At 49.9% G+C, this 26,567-nt stretch overlaps 3 protein-coding genes across 11 annotated transcripts in view; 1 reads left to right on the forward strand and 2 right to left on the reverse strand.

Annotated features, from left to right (window-relative positions):
* ZNF687 (zinc finger protein 687) overlaps window positions 1-1,842 on the reverse strand; it is a 36,337-nt gene extending 34,495 nt beyond the window's left edge. Inside the window, exon 1 of the mRNA XM_081173473.1 lies at window positions 1,496-1,842. Within this exon, the coding sequence (XP_081029599.1) occupies window positions 1,496-1,724 (229 nt within the window). The 5' untranslated portion in view covers window positions 1,725-1,842. The remainder of the gene's footprint in view (window positions 1-1,495) is intronic.
* Window positions 1,843-2,058: 216 nt separating this feature from the next.
* LOC308575197 (uncharacterized protein) lies at window positions 2,059-16,091 on the forward strand. Of its 9 annotated transcripts, none has more exons than XM_081173798.1 (8): window positions 2,059-2,163; window positions 6,694-6,791; window positions 6,894-7,070; window positions 7,567-7,716; window positions 8,868-8,990; window positions 9,761-9,871; window positions 11,766-11,883; window positions 13,431-16,091. In XM_081173798.1, exons 3-8 carry the CDS (start codon window positions 7,005-7,007, stop codon window positions 13,463-13,465), a joined length of 603 nt encoding a protein of 200 aa, XP_081029924.1. In that variant the 5' UTR covers window positions 2,059-2,163; window positions 6,694-6,791; window positions 6,894-7,004; the 3' UTR covers window positions 13,466-16,091. The 9 variants fall into 9 exon arrangements, with proteins under 9 accessions (XP_081029924.1, XP_081029920.1, XP_081029922.1 ...); XM_081173791.1 differs by lacking the exon at window positions 2,059-2,163 and adding an exon at window positions 3,196-3,378; XM_081173794.1 differs by having other exon boundaries at window positions 6,694-7,070.
* Window positions 16,092-16,221: 130 nt separating this feature from the next.
* Window positions 16,222-25,285, reverse strand: PSMD4 (proteasome 26S subunit ubiquitin receptor, non-ATPase 4). The gene is made up of 10 exons (XM_081173653.1): window positions 25,118-25,285; window positions 23,061-23,201; window positions 21,916-22,030; window positions 20,921-21,007; window positions 20,729-20,797; window positions 20,418-20,633; window positions 19,531-19,639; window positions 18,695-18,826; window positions 17,437-17,504; window positions 16,222-16,658 (listed from the first exon to the last, which is right to left on the reverse strand). Exons 1-10 carry the CDS (start codon window positions 25,141-25,143, stop codon window positions 16,491-16,493), a joined length of 1,131 nt encoding a protein of 376 aa, XP_081029779.1. The 5' UTR covers window positions 25,144-25,285; the 3' UTR covers window positions 16,222-16,490.
* Window positions 25,286-26,567: the final 1,282 nt, after the last annotated feature.

Consider the following 26,567-nt stretch of genomic DNA (forward strand, 5'->3'; position numbering starts at 1 on the left):
TACACCTTCAGATCAGGACTGGGCTGCATCCTTCTCCCTATTTTGCCCCCCGCAAACCCCATTTCATTTTTATGTTGAGATGCTCTCTATCAGTGGTGTCCAAACTTTTTTCAAAGAGGGCCAGATTTGATGAAGTGAAGGGCTGTGAGGGCCGACCAAAGTTGTTGAGCTTTTTTTAGTGTTGATGTTGTTGAGATTTTACCCCAGGAAATAAACTGTCACAGGGGCCAGATTAAACCGATTGGTGGGGCAGATTAGGCCCCCCAAACGAACTTTGGACATGCCTGCTCTATATGCATTTTTGAAGGGGGGGGGAGAAGCAGCATCCCTCCCCAAAACCTCATATTGTCCCTGCCTTCTTAAAGGAGGATTGAGATGGACTCCCTTCTCCCCCTGATTTTTTAGATTTCACCTCGCCAGTGTGAAGGGGAGCACCAATCTCCCCACGCTGCTCTCAATATCATTTTCATTCACAGCCCCACCACCCCATTTAGAGATCTCTCCCACCCGCCAGGTTTTTCACGAGGGAGCACCTCATCTTCCTTTCCTCTCAAAGCAGAACTCAGATGACCCCATCTCCTCCAGTCTGAGCCCCTCCCCACTCCTTGCAGTTCCAGGTTTCTGTTGAAATACATGGATTTTTGGAATTGGGGTGGGGTGGGGGAACAGCACCCATCTTCCTCCTCCCCTCCCCAAAATCCGCTTGACCTCTCAAAGCAAAACTGAAATGGTCCCCTTCCACCCATCGTGAGCACCTTTCCACCCCAAGTTTGTTTTCGTGAGTAGCAAACAGAAAACACCACCCTCCTCTCCACTTCCTCCTCTTCCAAAACAGGACTGAAGTGGACAAGCCCCACTCCATTTTGAGGTCTCCTATCCCCCCCACCCCAGGATCTATTTACGCCGAGATGCACTGAAGGAGGCGAACCACCATGTTATTCTGCCTTCTGTCCTTCCCAAAGGGCTTTGTTGGGGGGGGTCACACCTTCCCACATTTTAAGTCTTCAGCCCCCCCCAAAAAAATCAATCCCATATTGGGGGGGGGTTTGCTCTTTTCCTCTATATTTTGCCGAAGGAGAAGGAGGAACCCCCCTCCACACACCCAATTTCCTACCCCCTCAAAGCAGGACTGTAATGCCCCCCCAAAATACCAGAACCTCCCCTGTTTATTTAAGGGACTATCCACTGAAGGATGAAAACCACCAGCCTGTCCTGTATCTCCCCCCACTTGCAACCCGCAGAGAAGCAACCTTCGTGGGGGGGGACCCCTTGCCCCCCAGTCCCAGATTTTGAGGACCCCCCCATCCATTTATGCTGAGATACTCCTCCTTCCCCTCCTCCCCATTACTCCTCCACGATCCCATCAATGCAGGAGCCCCCCCATTTTGAGCTGCCCCCCAAACCTCCCTCCGCGCCCCACCCCTTTAATCGAGGCCTGGTGGGCGGGGCCTGCCGAGGCCCCACCCCCTTAAAGGGGAAGGCCTTTCGGGCCTACCTGCTCGGCTCCGGCTCCCTGGAGCGGCCCGGCGTCGTGTCCGTCTCGGAGAGGGGCAGCTCGCCCAGCGGCTCCTCAGGCTCCCCGCCAGGCCCCTCTCCCGACTGCGGGGCGGCCTCCGCCTCCTCGGCCGCTTCCTGCTTCTCCGCTCCGGCCCGGCCCCGGGTCCCCTCATTGGCGAGGCCGCTTGCCGCTCTGAGGATGACCTCCCGGCTGCCTGGCGCTCCATTGGGCGAACGGGACGTCGGTCAAGGAAGGCTCCCGGTCTCCCCGCCCGCCATTGGGCGAAAGAGGCTATCAGTCAAAGGCGACGTTCCGCCTCCGCCGAACTCGTTCCTCGTCGGAGGCGTTCCGCTCGCAGGGCAGCCCTACTGGCTGCGCGGCCTGCCGCTCAAGTGGCTCGCGCCCTCCTCATCCGCTCTCTACTTGGGGCTTTGCCAAGCCGAGCCAGGAGCAGAGATGTAGCCAGCTGGGGGAGCCTCCCGCCGGCCAGCGTCTATTGGCTAAGGCATCTATCATTCTCCGAGATATCCAACTGACTATTGGCTAGGGCAGCTTGCCACTCAGCTGGGCGCCAAACAAGCCTTTCTATTGGCTGCGAGCCCTCAGGAAGGCTGGGCTTTAATTTCATTCGCTGGACACCTGGGGGAATACAGAAACGGCAGCAGGTGCCCATTTGCTGAGGCGGCGCGTCTCAGACAAGAACCTCCTATTAGTATTCAGCAGAGATGGGCGGGGCTTGCAGGGGGAGGGAACTAGCGCCTCACGCTTCACCATTCTAATTGGCTGTCCTTCGTGCCTCTTAAAACGAACAAACCACCAGCGCTTAGGCTTATTGGGGGAAATCCGTGTCATTCAAATGAGTTGCCCCCGCCTGATTGGTAGGCTACTTCATGGAAGGCGGGCCGTATTCTTGCCATTCAAAATAATAACTGAGCCCTCTAAGAGCCGCACGCGTGAAGGAACGCCGAAGATCTGAGTGGCGATTGGCCAAAGCAAACGTCTGTCCAAACACTCCTCGCGGGCGGGAGAACGAAGGGAAAGCAACCGTGCCGCAAGGGATTCTGGGATAGTGGCCTTTAAATGGAGTCGCGCAAAGGAGTCTGGGAGGGGGGAGGGGAAAGTGGCCAAAAGGTCTGTGAGCAAAGCATTCTGGGGGAGTGGCGCAAGGGATTCTGGGTAATGATGGACAATTTGAACACAGGACCTAACAAGTTGATTTTTTTAACATCTGGCTCAAACCTTCCAGCTTTGGTCTTGCAGCTTCACAACTGCAAGCTCCATTGAGGACATTAATATTAATTAATGGTATTACAACTTAATTTTAAAATTGTTTTTAATAATGTTTCGGGTGGCGCTGTGGGTTAAACCACAGAGCCTAGGACTTGCCGATCGGAAGGTCGGCGGTTCGAATCCCCGCGATGGAATGAGCTCCCGTTGCTCGGTCCCTGCTCCTGCCCACCTAGCAGTTCAAAAGCATGTCAAAGTGCAAGTAGATAAATAGGTACCGCTCCGGCAGGAAGGTAAACGGCATTTCCGTGCGCTGCTCTGGTTCGCCAGAAGCGGCTTAGTCCTGCTGGCCACATGATCCGGAAGCTGTACGCCAGCTCCCTCGGCCAATAAAGCGAGATGAGCGCCACAAACCCAGGACCTAATGGTCAGGGGTCCCTTTACCTTTACCTTTACCTTTAACAAGTTTGGTAGGGACACCTGCAGCCTGGAATGTGTTGCTGAGTTATAACTCCTACGGGTCAGCATGGCCAGCCCCCGGTGAGAGTTGTAGCGCAGCAACAATGGAAGCGCCTAGGGTCCTTGCCTGTTGTCTTTGTCCATGGAGTTTTCTTGGCAGGGATACTGGAGTGCCTTGCCGGTTCCTGCTCCAGGTGGATCACGTTTGGTCAAAACTCCACTATGACCTGTCCATCTTGGGTGGCCCTGCACAGCATAGCTCATAGCTTCTCTGAGTTATTCAAGCCCCTTCGCCACGGCAAGGCAGTGATCCATGAAAAAAGCAGAGACATCACCTTGCCAACAAAGGTCTGTATAGTGAAAGCTCTGGTTTTCCCAGTAGTGATGTATGGAAGTGAGAGCTGGACCATAAAGAAGGCTGATCGCCGAAGAATGGATGCTTTTGAATTATAGTGTTGGAGGAGACTCTGGAGAGTCCCATGGACTGCAAGAAGATCAAACCTCTCCATTCTGAAGGAAATCAGCCCTGAGTGCTCACTGGAAGGACAGATCCTGAAGCTGAGGCTCCAAGACTTTGGCCACCTCGTGAGAAGAGAAGACTCCCTGGAAAAGACCCTGATGTTGGGAAAGATGGAGGGCACAAGGAGAAGGGGACGACAGAGGACGAGATGGTGGGACAGTGTTCTCGAAGAGACCAGCATGAGTTTGACCAAACTGCGGGAGGCAGTGGAAGACAGGAGTGCCTGGCGTGCTCTGGTCCAGGGGGTCACGAAGAGGCGGACACCACTAAACAACAACTACAGGGTCCTTGCCTAGGGAACTTTCCAAAGAGGAATATGACAGGAAGAGCCTGGGTATGACTGGGTATGCTCTGTACATTTAAAGCACCCTCCCCAAAAACCCTGGGAATGGTAGTTGACAGAGCTACAATACTCAGCAAAATTCTAGTCCTCATGGTTCTGTGGTAAACAAAATCTGCCCTTATTCCCTTATGGGGGACACAAGAGCCCTTATAGAGTCCTTTGTAGGTTCTCCATCGCTAGGAGAAAATAACAGAGGCCAACCAGAGAATATTGAGAAGCAAAGCAGCTAGTAAGCCTGATCTTTATTGATCTGTTGCAACAGGGTGCTCGCCTCAGACGCAGGAGAAAGGACCCAGAACAAAGGTGTACCTGCCCTTATATAGACATTTTAAATTCCCTGCCCTGGAGCTCAAGACCACCCCTCCATACATCATACATACATCACAGAAGGGGTGTAGCCCAAGACCACCCCCTACAAGCATCATACCTACATCACAGAAAAGGTGGTCTACAACAGAAATTTGAATGTTGTTTTTCCTGTCAGGTTATCTGATCATGCCATATCTGATTGCCTTTCTTGGTAGTCTGGCCATTCCTTTGAGATGGTGATTTCCCACTTCCTGAGACAATGGGAAGGTTCCCTCACCCCCTCCCTCGTTGCAGAGAAAACATTTGGTCAGTTTGGGAGTCAAAATGGTTTCAGGGCGGTCTTCCTGTGCTGCTCCAGACATGTGGTCCACATATCTATGTATGTGCTTGGTTGGTACATTTGTGAACATTTATTATATATAAAAGACCTTAAAATTTTTATTTCAGTTCTGATATAGGAAGCTTCTGAGTCAGACCACTAGTGGTCCGTGTACCTCGATTCGGCTCAAGACAGCGACCAACAAGTTAAAGCATGCAGCGTCCTCAAGGCCTCCCCGTCGCCTTTCCTCCAAGCCTGGGAGTCATTGTCCTTTGTCCTCCCACCTTGCCAAGGGGAGCCAAGTGATTTTCATCTCCCGCCGTCCACTTCTCCATCGCTGCCCTGTCGCTGCGACTGGGGTGCACCAGCTTGTAAACAATCTTGCTTTTATGTGCCTCCGAAATCAGTCTCTTTCCACCCCGCCGCCCTCCCCGAGAGCCAAGGCCTTTCGCTTGGATGTTTTCCGAGCCGATCGAGTGATGCGGCGGTTTCTCCCGAAAACAGGGCCTCGTCTGTGCCTCGGTCCGCTCCGTTTTCAACAGCGAGGTTATCGGGGGGAGCCTCGGCCTCTCTTTCAAAAGGGCCTTTTCTTCCCGGCATGTCAGGTGGTGGAACCTGAGAGAGTCGGCCGCAAGCCAGAAAGCTTTTGGCTGGAGGAACGAAGTCTCCTTTCCTCGGTCACCCCCACTTCTGCCGCCCCTCAGAGGGCTCCTGGAATAAAGGGTTGACTATCCTTTAAAGTGTAGATCAGAACATCCGCAAAACACGAGGTTGCCATCTTTTATTGCGTGCTTTTGAACGACAGCGGGGGGGGGGGGAGAGACAAAGGGAAATTTAGCAGGAGGTCAGATCCTGCTGAATGTAAGGTTTGGGGGGGGGGGAGAGGCTTCACCAGATGAATATCGGCCTGTTACACGGCAGCCACGCTGGGGAGGAAGCTGCAGTAGCTGCAATTCCACCTGCCACTTTATTGAAGATAATTTCTTTTTTAAAAAACAGCACAACAATCTGTGCTCTTGAAGTAAGAAGCAAAGAATTGTAGCGTTGGAAGGGGCCCCCAGAGGTCATCCAGCCCAACCCCCTGCAATGCCTGGATGAGGGATGGAAGGGTGTGTGTATGTGTGTGTACTCAAACAGAGGAAACATATAGACAGACTGCCTTACGCTGAGTCGGACCATTGGGGTCCATCTAGTTCAATATTGTCCTCACTGGCTGGCAGCAGCTTTCCAGGGTTTGGGGCAAGGGGGTTGTCCAAGCCCCAACTCGAGACGTCAGAGATCAAACCAGGGATGTTCTGCATGCAAAGCAAGTGATCTGCCACAGAGGTATACAGCCATCCCCTTCAAAATAGGCTTAAGATTCTCGTCCTCACGGTTAAAGGTCTGTTTGCAGTATTGCACTCTACACTTGTAGGGATGCGGGTGGCGCTGTGGGTTAAACCACAGACCCTAGGGCTTGCCGATCAGAAAGTCGGCGGTTCGAATCCCCGTGACGGGGTGAGCTCCCGTTGCTCGGTCCCTGCTCCTGCCAACCTAGCAGTTCGAAAGCACGTCAAAGTGCAAGTAGATAAATAGGTACCGCTCCAGCGGGAAGGTAAACGGCATACCATGCGCTGCTGTGGTTCGGCAGAAGCGGCTTAGTCCTGCTGGCCACATGACCCGGAAGCTGTACGCCGGCTCCCTCGGCCAGTAAAGCGAGATGAGCACCACAACCCCAGAGTCGGTCACGACTGGACCTAATGGTCAGGGGTCTCTTTACCTTTACCTTTACACTAGAGTCCAAGCAAGGAATGAAAAAAGAAGCGTGTCTATCAGGGCATGAGCAGAGTGCACCCACTTTCTCACTAGGGGATTGGGTATCCCAGACGTAAAATACGATGAAGGTTCATGTCAAATGCTTGTCCTACTCAGAACGCACCCATTGAAATTAAGGGAAGTTGCAGGGGTTGGTCTAGATGTCCCTCAGGGTCCCTTCTATCTCTAGAATTCTGTGACTAACTTAGATCCATTGATTTCAGGGGTTCTCCTCCCGCTTTGCCTGGATGCAACCCTCAGCCTACAAGCCGAAACAGAACTAGCCCTATGGAAAAGGCCTTTGCACCTTGCTGGGCAGCAGGTATTTGGGGGCAGAAGGCGGGGAGAGGCGGCAAAAAATTATTCAGTGCCCCCACGAGAGCTTGGAGCTGGGATGTGGACAGAAGGGGCTATTGTTTGGCAGGGCTGTGTGCCAGGCAGCCGAGACTTTATAAGAGCTTCCCGCTGGCATCTCACACGCCTACGAAGAAGCCAAAGTCTGGATCCGTTCAGCCCTCCCGTCGGGGAAGAGAAAATGGTGAGTGAGGACAAGAACCCCGAATCGTGGCCAGCGGGGCTTCACCTCAAGAGTCCACCCTACGTAAGTAGTTCACTTTAGAAGTGGGGGGGGGGGGAAGGCCACCTCATTTTTTAAACCCCCATTGGGTCTCCCGTTCCTTTAACTGCTGCTCAACAGGCAGGAATCCATCAGGGAAAGCTCTTTCCAGCCTTGTGTGGTTGCCGTGCGCAGTGGCGGGGAGAGAAACTGCGCCGGTGGGATTTCTGCCTGCTGCCCTGCTAGGGGGTGGGGGTTGAAACGGCCCTTGTGGGAATGCCTACGGTTATCGACCTGCCAATTTTTTGTTATCTTTGGGGCTCGGTTCTCCAGCGCGACGAGGGCACCCTTAAGCATGTGCAGAGTGCAAATGCAGAAACAGGCTGAGATTTTAGAAAAGGGATTTCAGGTGCTGTTAGATGCCATCACCCCCTCTTTCTTTCTTTCTTTCTTTCTTTCTTTCTTTCTTTCTCTCTCTCTCTCTCTCTCTCTCTCTCTCTCTCTCTCTCTCTCCTCACCCGCTTCCCCAATTTTTGTTCAGACTCTCCACTCCAGCCTTGAGCTGGCAGAGCCTCCCGTCGCCACGAACCGCAAACTGGTGATTCTGATGGTGGGCGCTGTCTCAGCCCTCAGCGTTAGCATCGTGGGGGTCCTGATGGCCACCTACCTCGGGCGGGCGGACTGCGTCCAGGTACGATACGATAATCTTTATTGTCATTGTCCCATACAGAACAACAAAATTGACAAAATGTGCACCAGACATTCAAAAACCAACAAGCCTGCTGTCCCAGCCTGGTTAACCCCCTAAAAATACCCCATAATTAAATACAATACAGTGGTACCTCAGGTTACAGACGCTTCAGGTTACAGACTCCGCTAACCCAGAAATAGTACCTCGGGTTAAGAACAGAAATCGCACAGCGGCAGCACGGCGGCAGCAGGAGGCCCCATTAGCTAAAGTGGTGCTTCAGGTTAAGAACAGTTTCAGGTTAAGAACAGACCTCCAGAACTACCGTATTTTTCACTCTATAAGGCGCACCAGACCACAAGACGCACCTAGTTTTTGGAGGAGGAAAACAAGAAAAAAAATATTCTGAATCTCAGAAGCCAGAACAGCAAGAGGGATCGCTACACAGTGAAAGCAGCAATCCCTCTTGCTGTTCTGGCTTCTGGGATAGCTGCGCAGCCTGCATTCGCTCCATAAGATGCACACACATTTCCCCTTACTTTTTAGGGGGGGGGAGTGAGTCTTATAGAGCAAAAAATACAGTAATTAAGTTCGTAACCAGAGGTACCACTGTAGACTACCTTACACTGCATTTAAAACCAAAATTGCCTTTGGATAGAAACTGTTTCTCAGGCGGCTAGTCCTAGTCTTTATAACCCTGTACCTCCTTCCAGAAGGCAGAAGCTGAAAGAGATCATTTCTGGTGTGCGCACTATCCTGCGCTATCTCTGCAGCTTTCTTATGGTACCTGGAAGCGTAGATTTGATCCAAGGTGGGAAGAGTGCACCCAATTATTCTCTCCGCAGTCTTTACAACCCTGGACAGCATTGTTTTCCTCCTGACCGTGCAGCTCCCAAACCACACGCACAGACCATAAGTTAATACACTCTCAACAGTACAGTGGTAGAATGCCACCAACAGGTCCTTTGAGAGATTATTACGGAGGACAGGCGATGATGGAGACAGCGCCTGCCTTCTGCCTGGTGGAAGTCCTGGTGGTTTGAATCCAGCACGTTCTGCCTTCCGCCACTGCAGAAGTCTTGGGCGGCCAGATCCAGCACCTTTGGCCAGGGCTGCCGCATTTCAATCTTTCCCCCCGCTTCCTTTCTCGGCAGAGAGACGCCTTCAGCTTCCTCCCTCCCCAAGTCAACGTCCAAAACGAAGCGTCTCTCTTGCTGGCGCTCAGCGAACTGGGCGAACAAGGCGTGGCTCCAGGGATCACCTGCGACTTGAGAAACGTGAGTCACAGAATCGGCAGTAGGGCCAGAATTCGTGTCACAAGAGGCGATGGGGACAGTGTTGCTGTTTTTCCCTCCCAATGGGGTCTCCTTAAGTTGTCCAGTAGTGCCTTAGTGGTCACTGAACCGCACTAAGGTGGATTTAAGAACATAGGAAGCTGCTTTGAGTCAGACCAGTGGTGGATCTATATACAGCGACTGACAGCAGCTGTCCGGGGCTTCAGGTAGGGAGGTTTTCCTGGAGATACTGGCGATTGGACCGGGAAACTTTTGCATGCCAAGCAGAGATGCCAGCTCTTTCACTGAGCTACTGCCATTCCCCTAAGTGAGAGAGAGAGAGAGAGTGTGTGTGTGTGTGTGTGTGTATGTGTGTGTGTGTGTGTGAGAGAGAGAGAGAGAGAGAGAGAGAGAGAGAGAGAGAGAGAGAGAGAAAGCATTGTCTGGGCAAGCGACTTTACAAGGTCTCTCTAGTTTAAAGGTATCCAAAGTGCATTAGAGTTAATTAAACCACACTGAGGTTCTCTTAAGAGCATGGGAGTGTCTCTTTTATTTATTTGAAATGTATAGCTTACGTTAATGTAGCACAATTAAAAAGAGAGAGCTGAGAATACGAATAACCTTTGCAAAATGGATCGGAGATAGCCAGCTGAACTACCTGAGTGCCGTAAAATCAGACCTGGGGACAGGAGGGAGTGTGGGATTCGGGGTTTGGGGTTTGGGGGCCTCCTCTACAAGATGCTCCCTCTCTGCTCCCTCTCTCCCCCCCACAGCACTTGATGGTGTACCACGGCCAGCCAGAAGGGTGTGTGGCCCGAAAGATGGAGGTGTCCGAACCGCTACCCTCCTGCCAGGAACTGGAGGCGTACTTCCAAGCTGTCTTGGTGAGGATCGGCAGGTGTCCTGGGGTGGTTTTAGGCACATGGGGAGTGTGGCTTGGAGTTACGGCCCTTGCCTTGAAAGCAAAGCAAGATCCTAGTCCTCAATGTTTTGAGGACAGGGCTGATTTGAACAGGAACAGAGGGAGCTGCCTTATAGCAAACAGGGAAACTGAACCCGGGACCGTCTGTTTTCGAGGCATCGGCTCTGCCGCTGAGCTGCGGCCCTTTCCTTAAAAGTAATTCTAAGATTCCGGTCCTCATGGTTCTGAAAGAAACGCTGACATATAATTAAATGCAGCATCTCAAAACAGAACAATCATGGGTTGTCCCCCTGCCTTTGAACTGTTCTTTTAGACATAATTAATGCAAACATGGATCAGTAGTTTATTATTTTATACATAAATGCATTTTTTACTTTATACATTTTTATCCATATCCAAACTTGTTTAATAATGATTCAGTAATAGCTGATCTCTGGTTTTATGTATACGGTTTTAACTGTACGGTTTTAGGTGTTACTGCTGGAAACTGCTCTGATCCCCCCCCCCCCGAACGAATACCAGTATACAACTGGTATTGTATATAAACCAACAAATGATACCAGCCGACTGAAATTCATATGGTTAAAAGCGATTTAACAACACAAACCCTGTGCATGTTTGCTCTGAAGTAAGCCCCACTTATTCAAAGGTGTTTACTCTCAGGTAAATAGGCCTCGCTGGGGTTGCAGCCTTAGAGCTGTTTCATCCGACAACAGGCTGCAGCTTAACTAATATAGCTGCCAACTAAGAGAGTCAGAAAAAGGGGGCAGCTCATCCTTCAATGTGTATTTTGGGTTGGGGTTGGGGGTCCGAAGAGTCTTGCTTCCAGCTTCAAGACGTATGGACTGGGGTCAACTTCTTCAGATGCATGAAGTATCATCTTGAGTTGCAAATATAACACCCACAAGCGCTCAGAGGGCTGGTTGTGGCTGTGAAGTCAGAAGGAAGTTTGCAGCAAGTTTAAGGACAAGTATACCTAACCGAGTTACTTAGCTAGGTTGGAGCAGCTAAACCAAAACGGTGAAAAAACACTAAAGTCAATAAGCAGGGAGTTCCAGAGATTGGTGCTAAAGGACTGAGTGTGTGTGTGAATACAGCAGCAGCAAGGATTCTGTGTGTACAGAAATGGAAGGAGGAGAGAACACACACCCAGAGGAAGAATGGTTGGTGAAAATCGTGGAATACGCAGAGATGGCAAAATTGACGGCACTGATAAAAGATACAAATGTAGAATGTTTTAAAGAAGACTGATGGGACGTAGGTGGCGCTGTGGGTTAAACCACAGAGCCTAGGACTTGCCGATCAGAAGGTCGGCAGTTCGAATCCCCGCAATGACGGGGTGAGCTCCCGCTGCTCGGTCCCTGCTCCTGCCCAGCTAGCAGTTCGAAAGCACGTCAAAGTGCAAGTAGATAAATAGGTACCGCTCCGGAGGGAAGGTAAACGGCGTTTCCATGCGCTGCTCTGGTTCACCAGAAGCGGCTTAGTCCTGCTGGCCACATGACCCAGAAGCTGTACGCCGGCTCCCTCGGCCAATAAAGCGAGATGAGCGCCACAACCCCAGAGTCGTTCGCAACTGGACCTAATGGTCAGGGGTCCCTTTACCTTTTTTAAGACTGAAAACCATTTCAAGTTTTTATAAAAAGTTACCGTACTTCCCGTATGTGAAGACCACAGCTGGGATTGAAGTGTAAGAAAACAGCAGAATGTATTAGGAAACACATAAGAAATTCGACAAGATGGAACCTTAAAATGCAATTGTATGTAACTTGAGTTATATCGAGAGCATGAAGCGAAAACACTTTATGTAGCAGTTGTCAAACCTGCTTTTGCCGGCTCCGTTTCTTGCCCTGTTGCAGAAAAATGCCACGCTGGGGATCACCTCGGAGGTGCAGATCGTGGGGACCGCATCGCTGGGCAGCCTCACCACCCTGCTGTGTAGCAACAAGCCCACCTACCTGGTCAACAGTTTTGCACGTAAGTAGGGTGGAAAGGGTGGGACGCGGGTGGCACTGTGGGTTAAACCACAGAGCCTAGGACTTGCCGATCTGAAGTACGTCGGTTTGAATCCCTGTGATTGGGTGAGCTCCCGTTGCTCAGTCCCTGCTCCTGCCAACCTAGCAGTTCGAAAGCATGTCAAAGTGCAAGTAGATAAATAGGTACCACTCCGGCGGGAAGGTAAACGGCATTTCTGTGCGCTGCTCTGGTTCGCCAGAAGTGGCTTAGTCATGCTGGCCACATGACCTGGAAGCTGTACGCCGGCTCCCTTGGCCAATAAAGCGAGATGAGCGCCGCAACCCCAGAGTCAGTCACGACTGGACCTAATGGTCAGGGGTCCCTTTACCTTTACCTAGGGTGGAAAGCTGCCGCTGGAGTGGACTGTACAGACCGTACCTCTGTCAGAGGGGTGGGGGGGGGAGACAGAGAGAGGTTTGGATATCTGATTTAGGAGGGGGAAGCAAGATTTGAACTATAAGTTCCAGCAGCAGCAGCAACCCTGGCCATGGGGCCAATGCTTGCTAGGGCTGATGGGAGTTGTAGTTCAGCAACTGCTGGAAGGCCAAAGGTCCCCCCCCCACAGTGGTTCTGAACCTGTGGGTCCCCAGATGTTGCTGGACTACAACTCCCATCATCCCTGAGCTCTGGCCTTGCTAGCTAGGGGTGATGGGAGTTGTAGTTCAACAACATCTGGGGACCCACAGGTTGAGAAAAGCTGGTAGAGATACCCAGATCTCTCTCTCTCAATACAAATCCGACCGATGTAGAGTTTGTAAAATGCCAAATTTTGGACGCTGCCAAAAATTCCTCTAGTCCAATAAGGGCTAATCCCTGGTTTGGGGAGCCGGTTTGCACATACAAACCCAATAGAATTTGGATCAATATTTTTTTTATAAAAAAATGATTAAAGTAGACGCAGGATTGCACACAGAAGCCTTTTGGCATTAAAGGTGCCCTTTGGTTGGAAAAGGGAGAGCTTACATCACAAGAACCCTTTGGCAGAACGGGGAATTGTTGTTGTTGTTGAGTTGTTTAGTCATGTCCGCCTCTTCGTGACCCCCTGGACCAGAGCACGCCAGGCCCTCCTGTCTTCCACTGCCTCCCGCAGTTTGGTCAAACTCATGCTGGTAGCTTCAAGAACACTGTCCCACCATCTCGTCCTCTGGCGTCCCCTTCTCCTTGTGCCCTCCATCTTTCCCAACATCAGGGTCTTTTCCAGGGAGTCTTCTCTTCTCAGGAGGTGGCCAAAGTCTTGGAGCCTCAGCTTCAGGATCTGTCCTTCCAGTGAGCACTCAGGGCTGATTTCCTTAAGAATGGATGCGTTTGATCTTCTTGCAGTCCATGGGACTCTCAAGAGTCTCCTCCAGCACCATAATTCAAAAGCATCCATTCTTCGGCTATCAGCCTTCTTTATAGTCCAGCTCGCATCGCACAGAAACACAACAGGGGATGCATTTCCTGATAGACAGGACTTGTTGAGCCCACCTCTTCTTTAAAAATATTTTATTTCCCCCATTTCTTTGCAGCGTCTCCAAGGCACACCATGAGCAGACTTGCTTAAAACAAGTCGGGAAGTTGTGCAGACCAGCAATCAACATCTCCTCTTGCCTCCTCCCTGCAAAACCCCAAGACAAAAGGACCTCGGCTGAACCTGTCACTATTGATTTCCCCCATATAGGAAAGTATGTGGGGAGGGGGCCGAGACCCTGTTTCACTGCAGCTCAAGTTTGTATGTGATTTCCCCCCTCCCTGCAACTCCTTGTCATAACCAAATCATTAGCAATAACAACAAGAATGATAAAAAAGAGTGTTTGTGTGTCCGTTTCACGCTAGAGTGTTTTGAGAAGGCGAACTCTGGGAGCAGCGTTGGGACAATGCAGACACAATTCTGCACTGGCACAGGCCGCGATATTAAATTTCCTGAGAATCTGAGCAAAATGCAACACAAGATAGCTCAGCCTCCCTTATTCAGTGTGGCATGTGCCCTCTGGTGGGAGAAAGGGTCATTGCATCACACAGAAATCTACCCTTTTGTTCCCATCGCCCAGCCAGGCAGCCCCTTTGCTGGAATAGCTTTATTGTAAATATTAAATATCTTCCTGCACTTGCCAATTTGTGGCCCTCTGCCCGGTCATTTGCTTGATATTTGCATAAACCTCTTGTACTCTGCATCGCTGCTAATTTGCCGCTTGACAGCCGAGGATCCCCAAGTTGGCTGCTTTCGGTCCTTCCAGCTGCCTCACCAGAACATCTGGGCTCATCAGCTAAGGAGGGTTTGCAGGAACAGCAGTACCCGTCGGCTAGGAAAATGCTGAAGGAGTTTTCTGCACTTGCCCAGCTGCAGAAAACTTGCCAGGCCTCCAGCAAAATTAAAACAAGCTTACTTTTTAAAATCCATTTAGGCTATTTATATACCGCTTCATCACAACTAGTCTCAAAGCTCTGATTTCATAGAAACAGAGAATTGAAGAGTTGGAGGTCATTTGGTCCATCGTTCAGCAATGAAGTGAGGAGCATCCATCATCTTCTGAGTCGGTTCCACTGTTGCCAACAGCTCTTGCTGTTAGAAATTTCTCCCCAATGTTTAGCCAGAATCTCATTTCTTGTCATTTGAATCCATTGCCTTCACTCCTTCCCTCTGGATCCGAGCATTAAATGTACATTTCCCTCTCTCACAAACCAGGGTTCCTGGCTTACACTAAAGATTCCAGGACATGTATATCTAAAAAGTTTATGCAAATGTCTCCTGAGGCTAAGTTTCTGGGGTACTTAAGTTCCCTGGAGCACTGACGTATCCTGGTTAGTTTTTGGAGTGCTCTAGGAAGTTTCGACCAAATTTTTTGCACTCTGCTAAAAGTTTCTCTCACTGCACAAACCAGGAATGTGGACTTACGCTCTGCTCAGTTTCAAAACAAGGCAACTTCAGACATGGGTTATGAGGCTGGCTTGTTTAACTAACCACTCAGCTGCAAACCACGATTCCTGCCAGAGCCCTGTGCAACAGAGTAAGTCAGCTTTCTATGAGAGGGAAGCTGATACTAGGTTCTGCTTGCCTTCTGGCTTTGCAGGACCTTGAACCCTTGGCTTTGCCCCTGCTCAGCTAGATTGTGGCATCCTTGCATTGGCGGCTGGTACCTGTGGGGTCAAAGGAAGCTGCCCAACTCCTTAAAATAAGATTCCAGTTAAATAGGAATGAAAGCAGCTAACATTTGGGGCTCAACACCATTTTTTAAAAAGGGGGGGGGGGAGAGAGAGGGATTTTCCTTGGAGTGTGACTCAGCACCAGACGACAAAATTCAATTTTTCAGTCCGCATGATATAATTTTGATACTGGCTGCTGGGAAGTATTTGTTGGGAAGGAATTTATGAATCCATTCATGGCTATGGTAGACATTCAGCCATAAGGACTAAGAGGCCTCAGCTCCCATCAAGTCATGTAATCCAAATCCATACAAACTGACGGCCGTTTTTTTGTAACGAGGTTCGTAGTTGAATGGTTTAGAATTGTAAGCCTTCAGGTAGGGACTGACTTATTCTCCATGTACGTAAGACAGTCTGGAAGTCTCTTTGGCTGAAGAGAGGGGTGCAAAGAAATACACACAAAAACTGCAAGCCCCTGGAAAAACTCCGCAACTCGATCACATCTTTAGATAAATCTATCACACAGAATACACTTGGGATACTGCGTGTGGTTCAAATCACCTCGCCTCAAAAACGATACTGTAGAGATCTTAAAGGTCCAGAAAGGGGCCACTGGAATGATCTAGGGGAGTGGAGTGACACCCCCCCCCCATGAGGAAAGTTTGCGGCCTTTTAAAGAAAGGGCAGGGCAGAGGAGACGCAACAGAGGTTCAAAGTGTGGCAAAAGTGAAGAGAAGCTTTTCTCACAGTGCTAGCTGTCAAACTGAGTCAAAAGGCAGACGATTCAGGATGCGCAAAAGTAAGTCCTTCGAACACCTGGAGGGCCGTAGCTTTGGGGAAAGGGTGTTCCAACCCCTAATAAGCCCACCTGTTTCCTAGTTTCCCTTTTCGTCATGGGCACTAAAGCCTTGCGTCTGTTGAAACCAGAACCTCACGTTCTCTGTCCTGCTGGCAGCTGGAAGTTTTCTGGTGGCCGTAGTGTGATCGCAAATGCGTCTCTCAACTTCTTCGCGTTGATTTCGCGGCAGGGAAACGAAGGTGCCTGCACGCAGGGAGGGGGACGGCGCCGTTTTGTCAGAAAGGAAAGGGAGGTTAGGAGATCGGCCGCTTGCGTTCTGACATGCACAAACCACAGCTTAATGGAAGCGGGCGGTGGAAAAACACAACGCCGCAAAGAAAATTTAAGGTTTTTATTACCCGCTAAACCGCAACCCAAAAAAAGAAGAGAAGTTCTACCCACCCACCGCCACCCACCCTGACCCATAATAACCTGGTGACTCTCCCCGCCTCTCCCCAACTAGCCCGGAGGGAAGATTACGGACACTGATGGCTAGAAGGCTAGGTGAGCTGGAGCATGCAGAGCCGGCGATGCTCTTGACTGCGTAACGGGGCCGAGGAGAGTTGGGGCGCCACTGAGGGCCCATGGCCTGCCCCTCCTCCCCACATCATTTCTTCTCCTCCTCTTTCTTGTCTTTGTTCTCCTTGGAGGCCTGCGAGGCCAGGGAGCCCATGGCATTGCGAATGGCCTCGTTGTTGGGGTCGACTCCAGGCAGGTTCTCCAGGACGCTCTGCAGGAACTCGGGGTCTTGCATCACATCGTAGTCGTCCTCTTCCTGGAAACGTCCGTGAAACAGATAAAAATCAGATTGGAAGGAATTTAAGGATTATTTGCATGAATATTGTAATATAAATAATTAGAAGCCACTTGAAAGCACCAAATAGGCCTAGGATTAAAACAGGATTTAATTGCAAGTTGGATTTAGAGCAGTAAGAAAAGAGAATAAGATAGTTAATTGCTGGAAATAATTTTAGATTAAGAATTATACATGCTGTTAAATGCAGATACAATGAAATTCTACAATGAAATTCAGAAGGGAGGGATCTCAGGAAGTCAATTAGCAATGTAAGAGAGATTGGGTTTTCAAGGGATATGTGTTTAAGATTTCTTTTTTGTTTTCCTTTTTTAGTAATGTGTTTTCTCTTGTGTGTTTTTTTTCTTCTTTTCTCTCTGTGGTATTTGTTATAATTGTGGAAAATTTAATAAAAAGGGTTTTTTGGGGGGGGGGGAGAGAAACAGATAAAAATCAGCATCAGAGGCACTGCCACCTTTCTGACCTGCCCTCCACCGGTAGGTCTCAAGGTGGGTTGCAATGGCCCTTGCAAGAGATTTAGTGGTACTTTGGATACAGCTTATAGCATAAAAGATGGTGGACAACTCTGTTGGCAGGAGAGCCCCAACCTCCACCAATGGGGTGCCCTTCTAGACGACAACTCAGTGCTGGCTGGGGTGTGGGTGGGAGTTGTAGTTCAGATCTAGAGGGCGCTGGTTTGGGAGAGGCTGCTCTGAGCAAGTGGATAGAGGGGGCAGAGGGAGGATCTGTGGCCACTGACCTTTGTCGGTTCTGACGTGTCCATATCAGTGCTGATATCCACCTCGGCCGACTCACCTTGCCCAAACTCTAAGAGGAGAGAAAACATGCACAGTTTAACGACCTCTTCTCTGCTACAACCAAAGCCCATAGGTGGGTTTCAAACGCCAACCAGATTAATGAAGAGCCAATCACGGAGCTTCCACCTAAAGCAGGGGTGTCCAAACTTTTTTCAGAGGGCCAGATTTGATGAAGTGAACATGTTTTTGACCCTTTTTCGGATTAAAGTTCCAGTAGTAGATAGGTAGCCGTGTTGGTCTGCCATAGTCAAAATAAAAAAATTCCTTCCAGTAGCACCTTAAAGACCAACTAAGTTAGTTCTTGGTATGAGCTTTCGTGTGCATGCACACGAAAGGTATCTGAAGAAGTGTGCATGCACACGAAAGCTCATACCAAGAACTAACTTAGTCGGATTAAAGTTGTTGAGCATTTTTTTAAGATTGAAGCTGTTGAGCTTTTCCCCTGGATTTTACCCCAGTAAATAAACTGGACTTTGGACATGCCCGGCTTAACGGGAGGGAAGAGATTCAGTCTCCTTGCGGCCCACCCCAAAAACATACCATTTTTATCCCTATTATTTCGGGGTGGGGAACTTCTGGCCGTCCTAATGATCCTATCGTGTCTGAACACTGACCACACTCCATTCCCCCCTCAACACTTCAAGCTGTTCCCCCAAACTTTGTAACCAAGCCACATTTTTAGGGAAGCTTTTAATATTTGATGGATTACTGTATTTTAATATTCTGCTGGAAGCCGCCCAGAGTGGCTGGGGAAGCCCAGCCAGATGGGCGGGGTATAAATAATAAATTATTATTATTTTTACCTGAATTAAAATGGGGTGCAGCCTTCACCCTTTATTTTTTACTGTCTGCAAGAGAAATTGTTCCCCTCCTCCTGGGATGCTGCTGCTACCTGCCTCCCATGTTCCTGCATGAGCTACTGTTTGAGCACAACCCTAAAAGGAGGTGAGGCTGGAAGACTTAATTCATGCCGAGTTGGAACGGGCACGGTCCTCTGCGGCCGATACTTCTCTTCTGGGCACAACTGAGAGATACTGTTCTAGTGTTTTGGAGGAGGGAGAGAATAATCCTGACTATACAAAGGGCAAGTGCTCAAGCCGCCCCCAGAGGCCTTCTCAGCAGTTGCCCTGCCTCACTAGCAAAGGTGGTGTTCCTGATCCGAAGGCGGGGCTACGTTGGGTCTTCTCGCTTGCAACTCACCGGCTCCTTGGAGAGACATCTGCATGGCGTAGGCAATCTGTTCTTCTTCGGTCATGGTGCTGAGGTCGGGCAGGCCAGCTCGGCCGAATTCCTGTTGGCCTATGGTCATCTTGAGCAGGGCGTCGTCTGAATCTAGAGCACAAGGAAACACGAGGACCCACGTTTGAGGTAAGGCGATTCGGTGCCAGATCGTATTGCAAGAGATCTTACCCTCTGAAGCAGGAGAAAACAAGCTTGCTCCCTCTTCAATGTGACAGCCCTTCAAATATTGGCTACCCCATCTCCTCTCTGTTTCTTCTTTTCCAGGTTACACATGCCCAACTCCCTCAACCATTCCTCATCAGGCTTGCTACCCAGACTCCTGATCATCGTGGTTGCATAGCTGCCAACTTTTCCCTTTTCTTGCAAGGAATCCTATTCGGAATAAGGGAATTTCCCTTAAAAAAAGGGGAAAGTTGACAGCTATGCTTGGTTGCCCTGGTCTGCACAGCCTCCATCTTGCCTAAGTGAAAAACTTGGATTCTTTTCCAACCCTCTGGCACATGGATGAACCTGGAAGGGACTTGATTCCAAGCTAACTGAAAAATCCACACTCTGGCTTCCCCCTTCTTAACAATGTAGAAACTCAGCCTAGCCACTCCACATATCTAAACATCAGCCCCATAAGGGACCGTAGCCTGAATATGGGGCAGGGGTTCCCCAAAGCTGGCCATTTACAGCCTGTCTTTCTGCACACGGCCTCCGAGGTGGTTCAGAGTTATTTGACTTGACTGGGAGAAAAGGAGAGTCAGGTCACTTTGCCTCCTGATTCCCCTGGCTCAAACCCCTTTTCTTACCATCCGCACCGGAGGTCGGGATCCCGGCTTCTGCGGCAGATGCTGCCGCAGCCCTGCGAGCTTCCTCTTCCTGCCTCTGCCGTTGCTCCTCCATGGACACCCGGAGCGCCTGGGAGGGAAAACAAAACAGACAAACCAAGGTGGTCAAATGAGACACAGGGGCTGCTAAACCAAGGAGTGTATCCCAAACATAGCACAGAACACCTAACACCCACATCAAAGCACGCCCCCAAAAAGCATCCTGAGAACCGCAGTTTCTAAAGGGTGCTGGGAACTGTAGCTCTGCAAGGGGCAAGCTACAGTTCCCAAACTTCTTATGGGGCAGGTGGGTGGAGAAATGTGTTTAGACAAGCTGATGTACAGACAGGTATAATGTTGGTGTGTGTTTTAATCTGTTTCTTGCTAATTGCTGTTAGATATTTTCTGAATGTTTTAAAGAGTTGGTTAACCCAACCCTGTTTTTCCTGATAATTTCATTGAAGAAAAACCACCCCAAAGTACTTTACAATCAGGTGACGTATAAATTTCATGGAAATAAGTAATAGAGACATGTTCCCATCATTCCGCCTGGACACTGAGGTCCAGCTCCGAGGGCCTTCTGGCGGTTCCCTCGCTGTGAGAAGCCAAGTTACAGGGAACCAGGCAGAGGGCCTTCTCGGTGGTGGCGCCCGCCCTGTAGAACGCCCTCCCACCAGATGTCAAAGAGAAAAACAACTACCAGACTTTTAGAAGACATCTGAAGGCAGCCCTGTTTAGGAAAGCTTTTAATGTTTAATAGACTACTCTATTTTAATATTTTGTTGGAAGCCCCCCAGAGTGGCTGGGGAAACCCAGCCAGATGGGTGGGGTATAAATAATACATTATTATTATTATTTGTGGCACTTACCAGAGCCAGTTCTGGGTCGGCGCTGGGGTCCACGCCAAACTCAAAGTCACTTGCCCCCAGGCCCAGCATTGCTCCTCCCTCTCCAGCAAGGATCGGGGAGCTGATGAGAGCATCAGCCAGGCTTGGGCCGGGGGGCACTGTCACCAGGTGAGAGCCCGTCCCGTCTTTGCCGTTCAAGGTGTTGATGAAGGCCGTCAGCTTGTCGGTGTTGGCTTCCTGCGGGCGGGAAGGAGAGGTCAGGGGCCGAACCTGGAGTCGCAGGCAACTTAATGCAACAACAACGAGCCACGGGCTCAGAGAGGGCCTCTCACCTCTTCTCCAAAGTTGATGATGTCCACGTTCACCTTCTCCTTCTTCAGCCGCTTGGCCAGTTTCACGAGCTGCGAGGAGAGGAGATCCATTAGGGGCACAGAGCACCAGGAACGGGAGAGGCTTCCCGGAAAACCAGGTGCTTTGAAAATGGGAGAGTTCCCCCCCCCCCACAGTTCCAGGTACACACTCACGTCTTTCTCATTATCCTCTACAGGGCTCCCCACAAAGGCAATGATCCGCATCTTGTGGTTCTTGCCCTGGCGATGTTTCAAAGCCAGCTGGAACAGAAGCAGCCATGTTACATGGAGAAAGGAGAGGCCCCTCTGCCCAGCCTGTCTCCCCTCCATCCCTGGGTTTGAATGAACCCTTTATTTCCCTTCTCCCAGACCACTGCCAGTCAGCGGATAGAAAATATTTATCTGGATAGGCCTATGATCTGACTCATTAGAAGGCAACTTCCGATTTAAATCATCCGTATGTTCAGAACCATGAGGACTGGAATCTTGCTTTGTTTTTAAGGGAAGGACTGCAGCTCCTTGATCAGAGCTTTGCATACAGAAATCCCCAGGTTTAATCCGTGGGATCTCCAGGAAGGATTCGCTGCCTGAAACCTCGGAGAGTCCCTGCCGATCGGTGTAGTCGATACTGAGCATATCTTAAAGTTTTAAGTGTCTGTATGCTTATCACATTTATAAATTTTAAATTTATTGTTGTACATTGTTTTAACTGTTTTCTTTCTGGGATTGTACCCCCAAGTGTGTTTTATAAGCTGGTCTCCGACCATAATAAATTATCTGTCTGTCTGTCTGTCTGTCTGTCTGTCTGTCTGTCTATCTGTCTATCTATCTATCTATCTATCTATCAATGGTCTGACTCAATGTAAGGCAACTTCACTGTCAAGGTGTCTTTCCCAGTTGTGTATGACTTCAGGTGTAAGGCAGGCGAGTGAGGCTTGGTCAACACAGCTCCAAGGGCCAAATGGAGCAGCCTGAGGGCTCCTCACCCTCTGTTCTCCTGCAAGCACTGACCCCGCTCTCAGGACAGACCCCTCCTCACTTGCCCAACTTAGCACAGGGCTGTTTCAGATTCCTTGCCTCTCCACTGCCCCCGAAAGGATGTTCATCTTTAGTTTAATAGCTCAACTGAGGGCTGCCATTGGGGGGAAAGGAGAGAAGTTGCAACTTACATGAGCAACTCGGATCCCTGTGCAGAAGGTGATCTTCCCTTTGGGCTGGACCGAGTGCAGCTTAGACAGGATGCGGCCTGTGTCGGGGGTCAGGGTGGTCAACACCTCACAGTTACTGAAACAGAGAAATACACACACGGGCAGGTTGAGGATTAGGGTGTCAGAAAAGGAGAGAGGCAGAAAAGTGGGGGTACAATGACCTAGAGCAGATCGTGATCTGGCCTAACATGCTAAACAAAAGAACATTAGAAGAGCGCTATAGCTGTTTTTTGAACTCTGGTGCTGGAGGAGACTCTTGAGAGTCCCATGGACTGCAAGAAGATCAAACCTCTCCATTCTGAAGGAAATCAGCCCTGAGTGCTCACTGGAAGGACAGATCCTGAAGCTGAGGCTCCAAGACTTTGGCCACCTCATGAGAAGAGAAGACTCCCTGGAAAAGACCCTGATGTTGGGAAAGATGGAGGGCACAAGGAGAAGGGGATGACAGAGGATGAGATGGTGGGACAGTGTTCTCGAAGCTACAAACATGAGTTTGACCAAACTGGGGGAGGCAGTGGAAGACAGGAGGGCCCGGCGTGCTCTGGTCCAGGGGGTCATGAAGAGTCGGACACAACTAAACGACTAAACAACGTAAGCTGTTTAGGCCAATGATTCACTGTTAACCAACTAAGACCCTAAAGGCAGAAGGGGAGGCCTCCTTGGTGCTGTTGCCATTGGGGGCTGCCTGGTTGGCACTGACCTATGGTGACAGGGCCTATTTGGTGGTGGGTTGCCATTTGTGAAATGCCATGGTGCACCATGGTGTGAAATGCCCCTCATCACTGACTTTCAAGAGGAATCTGAAAACATTCCTGTTCACCCAGGCATTTGGTGGCTGAAAGGCATTGTCCCTAGCAACTCTGACATCACAGGATACGAGAATATTTTCAACCGTAACTGAATTTAGAAAGCTTAAAAAAAGAAAAAGTTTCATTGTGTCTACGTTTGGTGCCCTAGGCTCCTTCAAAAGGAAGGGAGGGGGCACATTAGATAAATAAATACTTCAGCATCCTGTTCTCCCATTGGTCAACCAGATGACCCAATGGGAAGCCGCTGATCTCCTCCTCTCTTTCGATGTTCAACGGGGTAAATTGAGCGAAACCTACTTGGCTAAAGTGATGAGGCCCACGTTGTTCTCGGGGTTACTGCGGGTCTTCGAATGGCAGACGATGTTGACTGCATCTTGCTGGGCCTGGAGACGGGTCGGTAAGAAGTCCCCGTTCCTCATGTACTCGCTGTTGTCGACGCTGCACCAGGCAAGGGGAGATCAGAATGAGCAACAAATTGAAAATTTTAAAACATATTGATGTATACAAGAAACAATTGTAAATCTTTAAAGACACTGGTAGGGTTGGAATAACTCTTACAGCGTGTAGTTAATAATATGATATATAAAGTACGTGACATTAGAACTTTATTTGATACTTACCAAAGAAATGGAGGGAACTCAGAGGCATGATAGAGCCTAAGTTAAATATGTAACCTATATATGTGTAATTTATGCATGTATGTATGTTTACTGAAAATCAATACAAATTTAATTTGCAAAGAAAAGAAAAGAAAAGAAAATTTTAAAATATAGTATCACTAGATCTTTTCTATCAAAAATTGCACGAAACATTATGACAACAAACACGAAACAAAAACAGAAAGAGTTGTATTGGGCATGAAATTAAGGGGCACGACTCAGTTAGACCTATCCCCATGTTCAACACTCTTCTGCAGACTCCACTCAATCCTACTTCACTCCCAGACTCCCATCAAGGTGATGTTTCCCCAGCTTAGTGCCTTCCATTCAACTCTCCCCCCACAGATAATAAGGTAAAGGGACCCCTGACCATTAGGTCCAGTCGTGGCCGACTCTGGGGTTGTGGTGCTCATCTTGCTTTATTGGCCAAGGGAGCCGGCGTACAGCTTCCGGGTCATGTGGCCAGCAGGACTAAGCTGCTTCTGGCAAACCAGAGCAGCGCACGGAAACGCTGTTTACCTTCCAGCCGGAGGGGTACCTATTTATCTACTCGCACTCTGATGTGCTTTCGAACTGCTAGGTTGGCAGGAGCAGGGACCGAGCAATGGGAGCTCACCCTGTTGCGGGGATTTGAACCACCAACCTTCTGATCGGCAAGTCCTAGGCTCTGTGGTTTAACCTACAGCGCCACCTGTGTCCCTCCACAGATAATAAATAATAATAATAACAATAAAAACAATTTATTATTTATACCCCACCCATCTGGCTGGGCTTCCCCAGCAACTCTGGGCGGCTTCCAACAAAATATTAAAATACAATAGTGCGTCAAAACATTAAAAGCTTCCCTAAAGAGGGCTGCCTTCAGATGTCTTCTAAAAGTCTGGTTGTTGTTTTCCCCTTTAACATCTGGTGGGAGGGCGTTCCACAGGGTGGGTACCACCACCGAGAAGGCCCTCTGCCCGGTTCCCTGTAACTTGGCTTCTCACAGGAAGGGAACTGCCAGAAGGCCCTCAGAGCTGGACCTCAGTGTCCAGGCAGAACAGAGACCCTCTTCCACCCCCAATTCCCCTCAATTCAAATGCACCCCACCCCTTCCTAAACAGTCCCCCCCCGATTCCCCACCCTCATAAATTTCTCCCCCAAGCCACTAAGGGGATGCTGCCCCCCATGTCAAATGCACCCCCTTCCCAGGAGACACCCCTCATTTTCCACCCTCCAACTCACCCCAATCCTCCCCCTTCAAATGCACCTCCCACCCCCCTCCTGAGTCCCCCCCTTTCCATTCTCTTCTCCCCATGGAATCCCAGAACTCCCCCCAAGTCATGAAGGAGATGCTCCCCCCCAAATAACACACCCATTCTCCCCTTTGGCCTCCCCCCCACCTCAAACGCACCCCCTCCTCCCCCTTACCAGACCCCCTCCCCCAAAGTCCCTCAAGGAGACCCCCCTCGATTCTCCCTCCCATTTGATTCCCCCAACTAAAGACCCCCTTCCCTCCCCCCCCAAAAAAAATCCCCCCTATAATTCTCGCCCCACATAGGGTGTCCCCCCCCGCCTCACGTCACCCCCAACTGTCTCTCTCCCCCTCCCCCCCCCACAAAAATTTACCTCAGGCCCCACCGTGACTCAGGGAAACCGGCCTCTGCCCCTCCCCCCGCCAGCCCTGCCCCCCCCCCGCGCCCTCCTCTTCCTCACCAGACCATCGTGCTTTCCAGCACCATCGCGGCCCCTTCCCAGTCCGGGCCCAGTAAGAGAAGGAGAAGGAGAAAGACAAGCGGCAGCCTCGGAGGCCTCTTCCTTCCCCTCTTTCTCTGCCTCACTCTGTCGGCCTCTCTCACCTCGCTTCCTATTGGCGGCCCGTGGGGAGGGCCAATCAGAGGCGCCCTCCTTGGCAGGTCCTCGCGCGGAGGCCGACGGGAAATGTAGTCCTGCTGGGGGAGAGCGAGGCCGGTGGCTCCGCCCCCGCCCTGCCTGGTCCTCGGGAGGAGGAAGAGGCGCAGGCGCAGTTGCACCTCTGCCTGCCTGTTTAAATGAATGAAAATAAAACAGGGCGGCCTAGTGATTAGAGCAGTGGTGGATCTACGTTTGCGGGGTGGGTGGGCTGGAGCTTGATCTGTCATGGAGGCCTCTTTGCAACCAGCAAGGAGGTCTGGGTAACCAGTGTTATCTTCATCAATGGGGTTGCTCACGAGTTTACATTTTTGGTATCCAAATTGTTGTTTACATTTTTGGTATCCAAATTGTTGTTGTTAATAATAATATCCCTCCCATCTGGCTGGATTGCCCCAGTCACTCTGGGCAAACAACAACATATCTACTGAGTTTCTACTGAAATGAGGCTGCATTTTAATCTTCTTTTTAAGTTGTATTTCAATCGTTTTTATACCTGGTGTTAGCCGCCCTGAGCCCGGTCTTGGCTGGGGATGGCGGGGTAGATATAATTTTATCATCATCATCATCATGATCTATAAACATAATAAAAACATCAAGCATTAAAAGCTTCCCTATACAGGGCTGCCTTCAGAGCTGTCTTCTAAAATGTTATTTCCGTGACATCTGAAGGGTGTTCCAAGGGCGGGTGCCACAACCAAGAAGGCCCTGTTCTGCCTGGTTCCCTCTAACTTCACTTCCCACAGGCTGAACACTTAAATACTTATTTTTAATTCCTCTAGTGGCTGGGGAAACCCAGTCAGATGGGAGCAGTATAAATAAATTATTATTATTATTAATTATTATTATTATTATCATCATCATCATCATCATCATCATCATCATCATCATCATCATCATCGTATTCAAGGGTCTTGACCTCTGTTAAAAAAAAGGGGGGGGGGTAAATCTATTAGCCACAGCAGAGCAGCCAATTTACTACAGCACTCCACCATTACAACATCTGTGCTACTGACTCTTAAGTCTTTGGGATTGAAACATATACCACAAAAAATTGGTTATGCATCATGCGACTGAAACTGGGTCTACTAGCCTCAAAAACTGTAAGCAACGTGGACTAAACTTACTTCTGGAGCCCCTGAGAGATTAGGGGCCCCAAAGTTCAATTCGTTTCATAATAAATCCATCCCTAGGTTAGAGCATCAGGCTAGGACCCGGGGGAGACCCGGGTTCAAATCCTCCCACTCTTAAGCGC

This window comes from Podarcis bocagei (assembly GCF_964188305.1).
Source record: "Podarcis bocagei genome assembly, chromosome: 16".
Classification (NCBI taxonomy): domain Eukaryota; kingdom Metazoa; phylum Chordata; class Lepidosauria; order Squamata; family Lacertidae; genus Podarcis; species Podarcis bocagei.

Bases quoted from the DNA above. Each gene is read 5' to 3' on its own strand.
- LOC308575197 (XM_081173790.1), top strand. From the start codon at position 3,327: ATGGAGTTTTCTTGGCAGGGATACTGGAGTGCCTTGCCGGTTCCTGCT. The intron at 7,071-7,566 runs GTAAGTAGTTCA...ATTTTTGTTCAG, and splicing joins ACCTCAAGAGTCCACCCTAC to ACTCTCCACTCCAGCCTTGA. The intron at 7,717-8,867 runs GTACGATACGAT...CTTTCTCGGCAG, and splicing joins GGCGGGCGGACTGCGTCCAG to AGAGACGCCTTCAGCTTCCT.
- PSMD4 (XM_081173653.1), bottom strand. From the start codon at position 25,143: ATGGTGCTGGAAAGCACGATGGTCTG. The intron at 21,008-21,915 runs GTAAGTTGCAAC...CTTCTGTTCCAG, and splicing joins CAGGGATCCGAGTTGCTCAT to CTGGCTTTGAAACATCGCCA. The intron at 20,634-20,728 runs GTGAGAGGCCCT...TCCCGCCCGCAG, and splicing joins TCATCAACTTTGGAGAAGAG to GAAGCCAACACCGACAAGCT.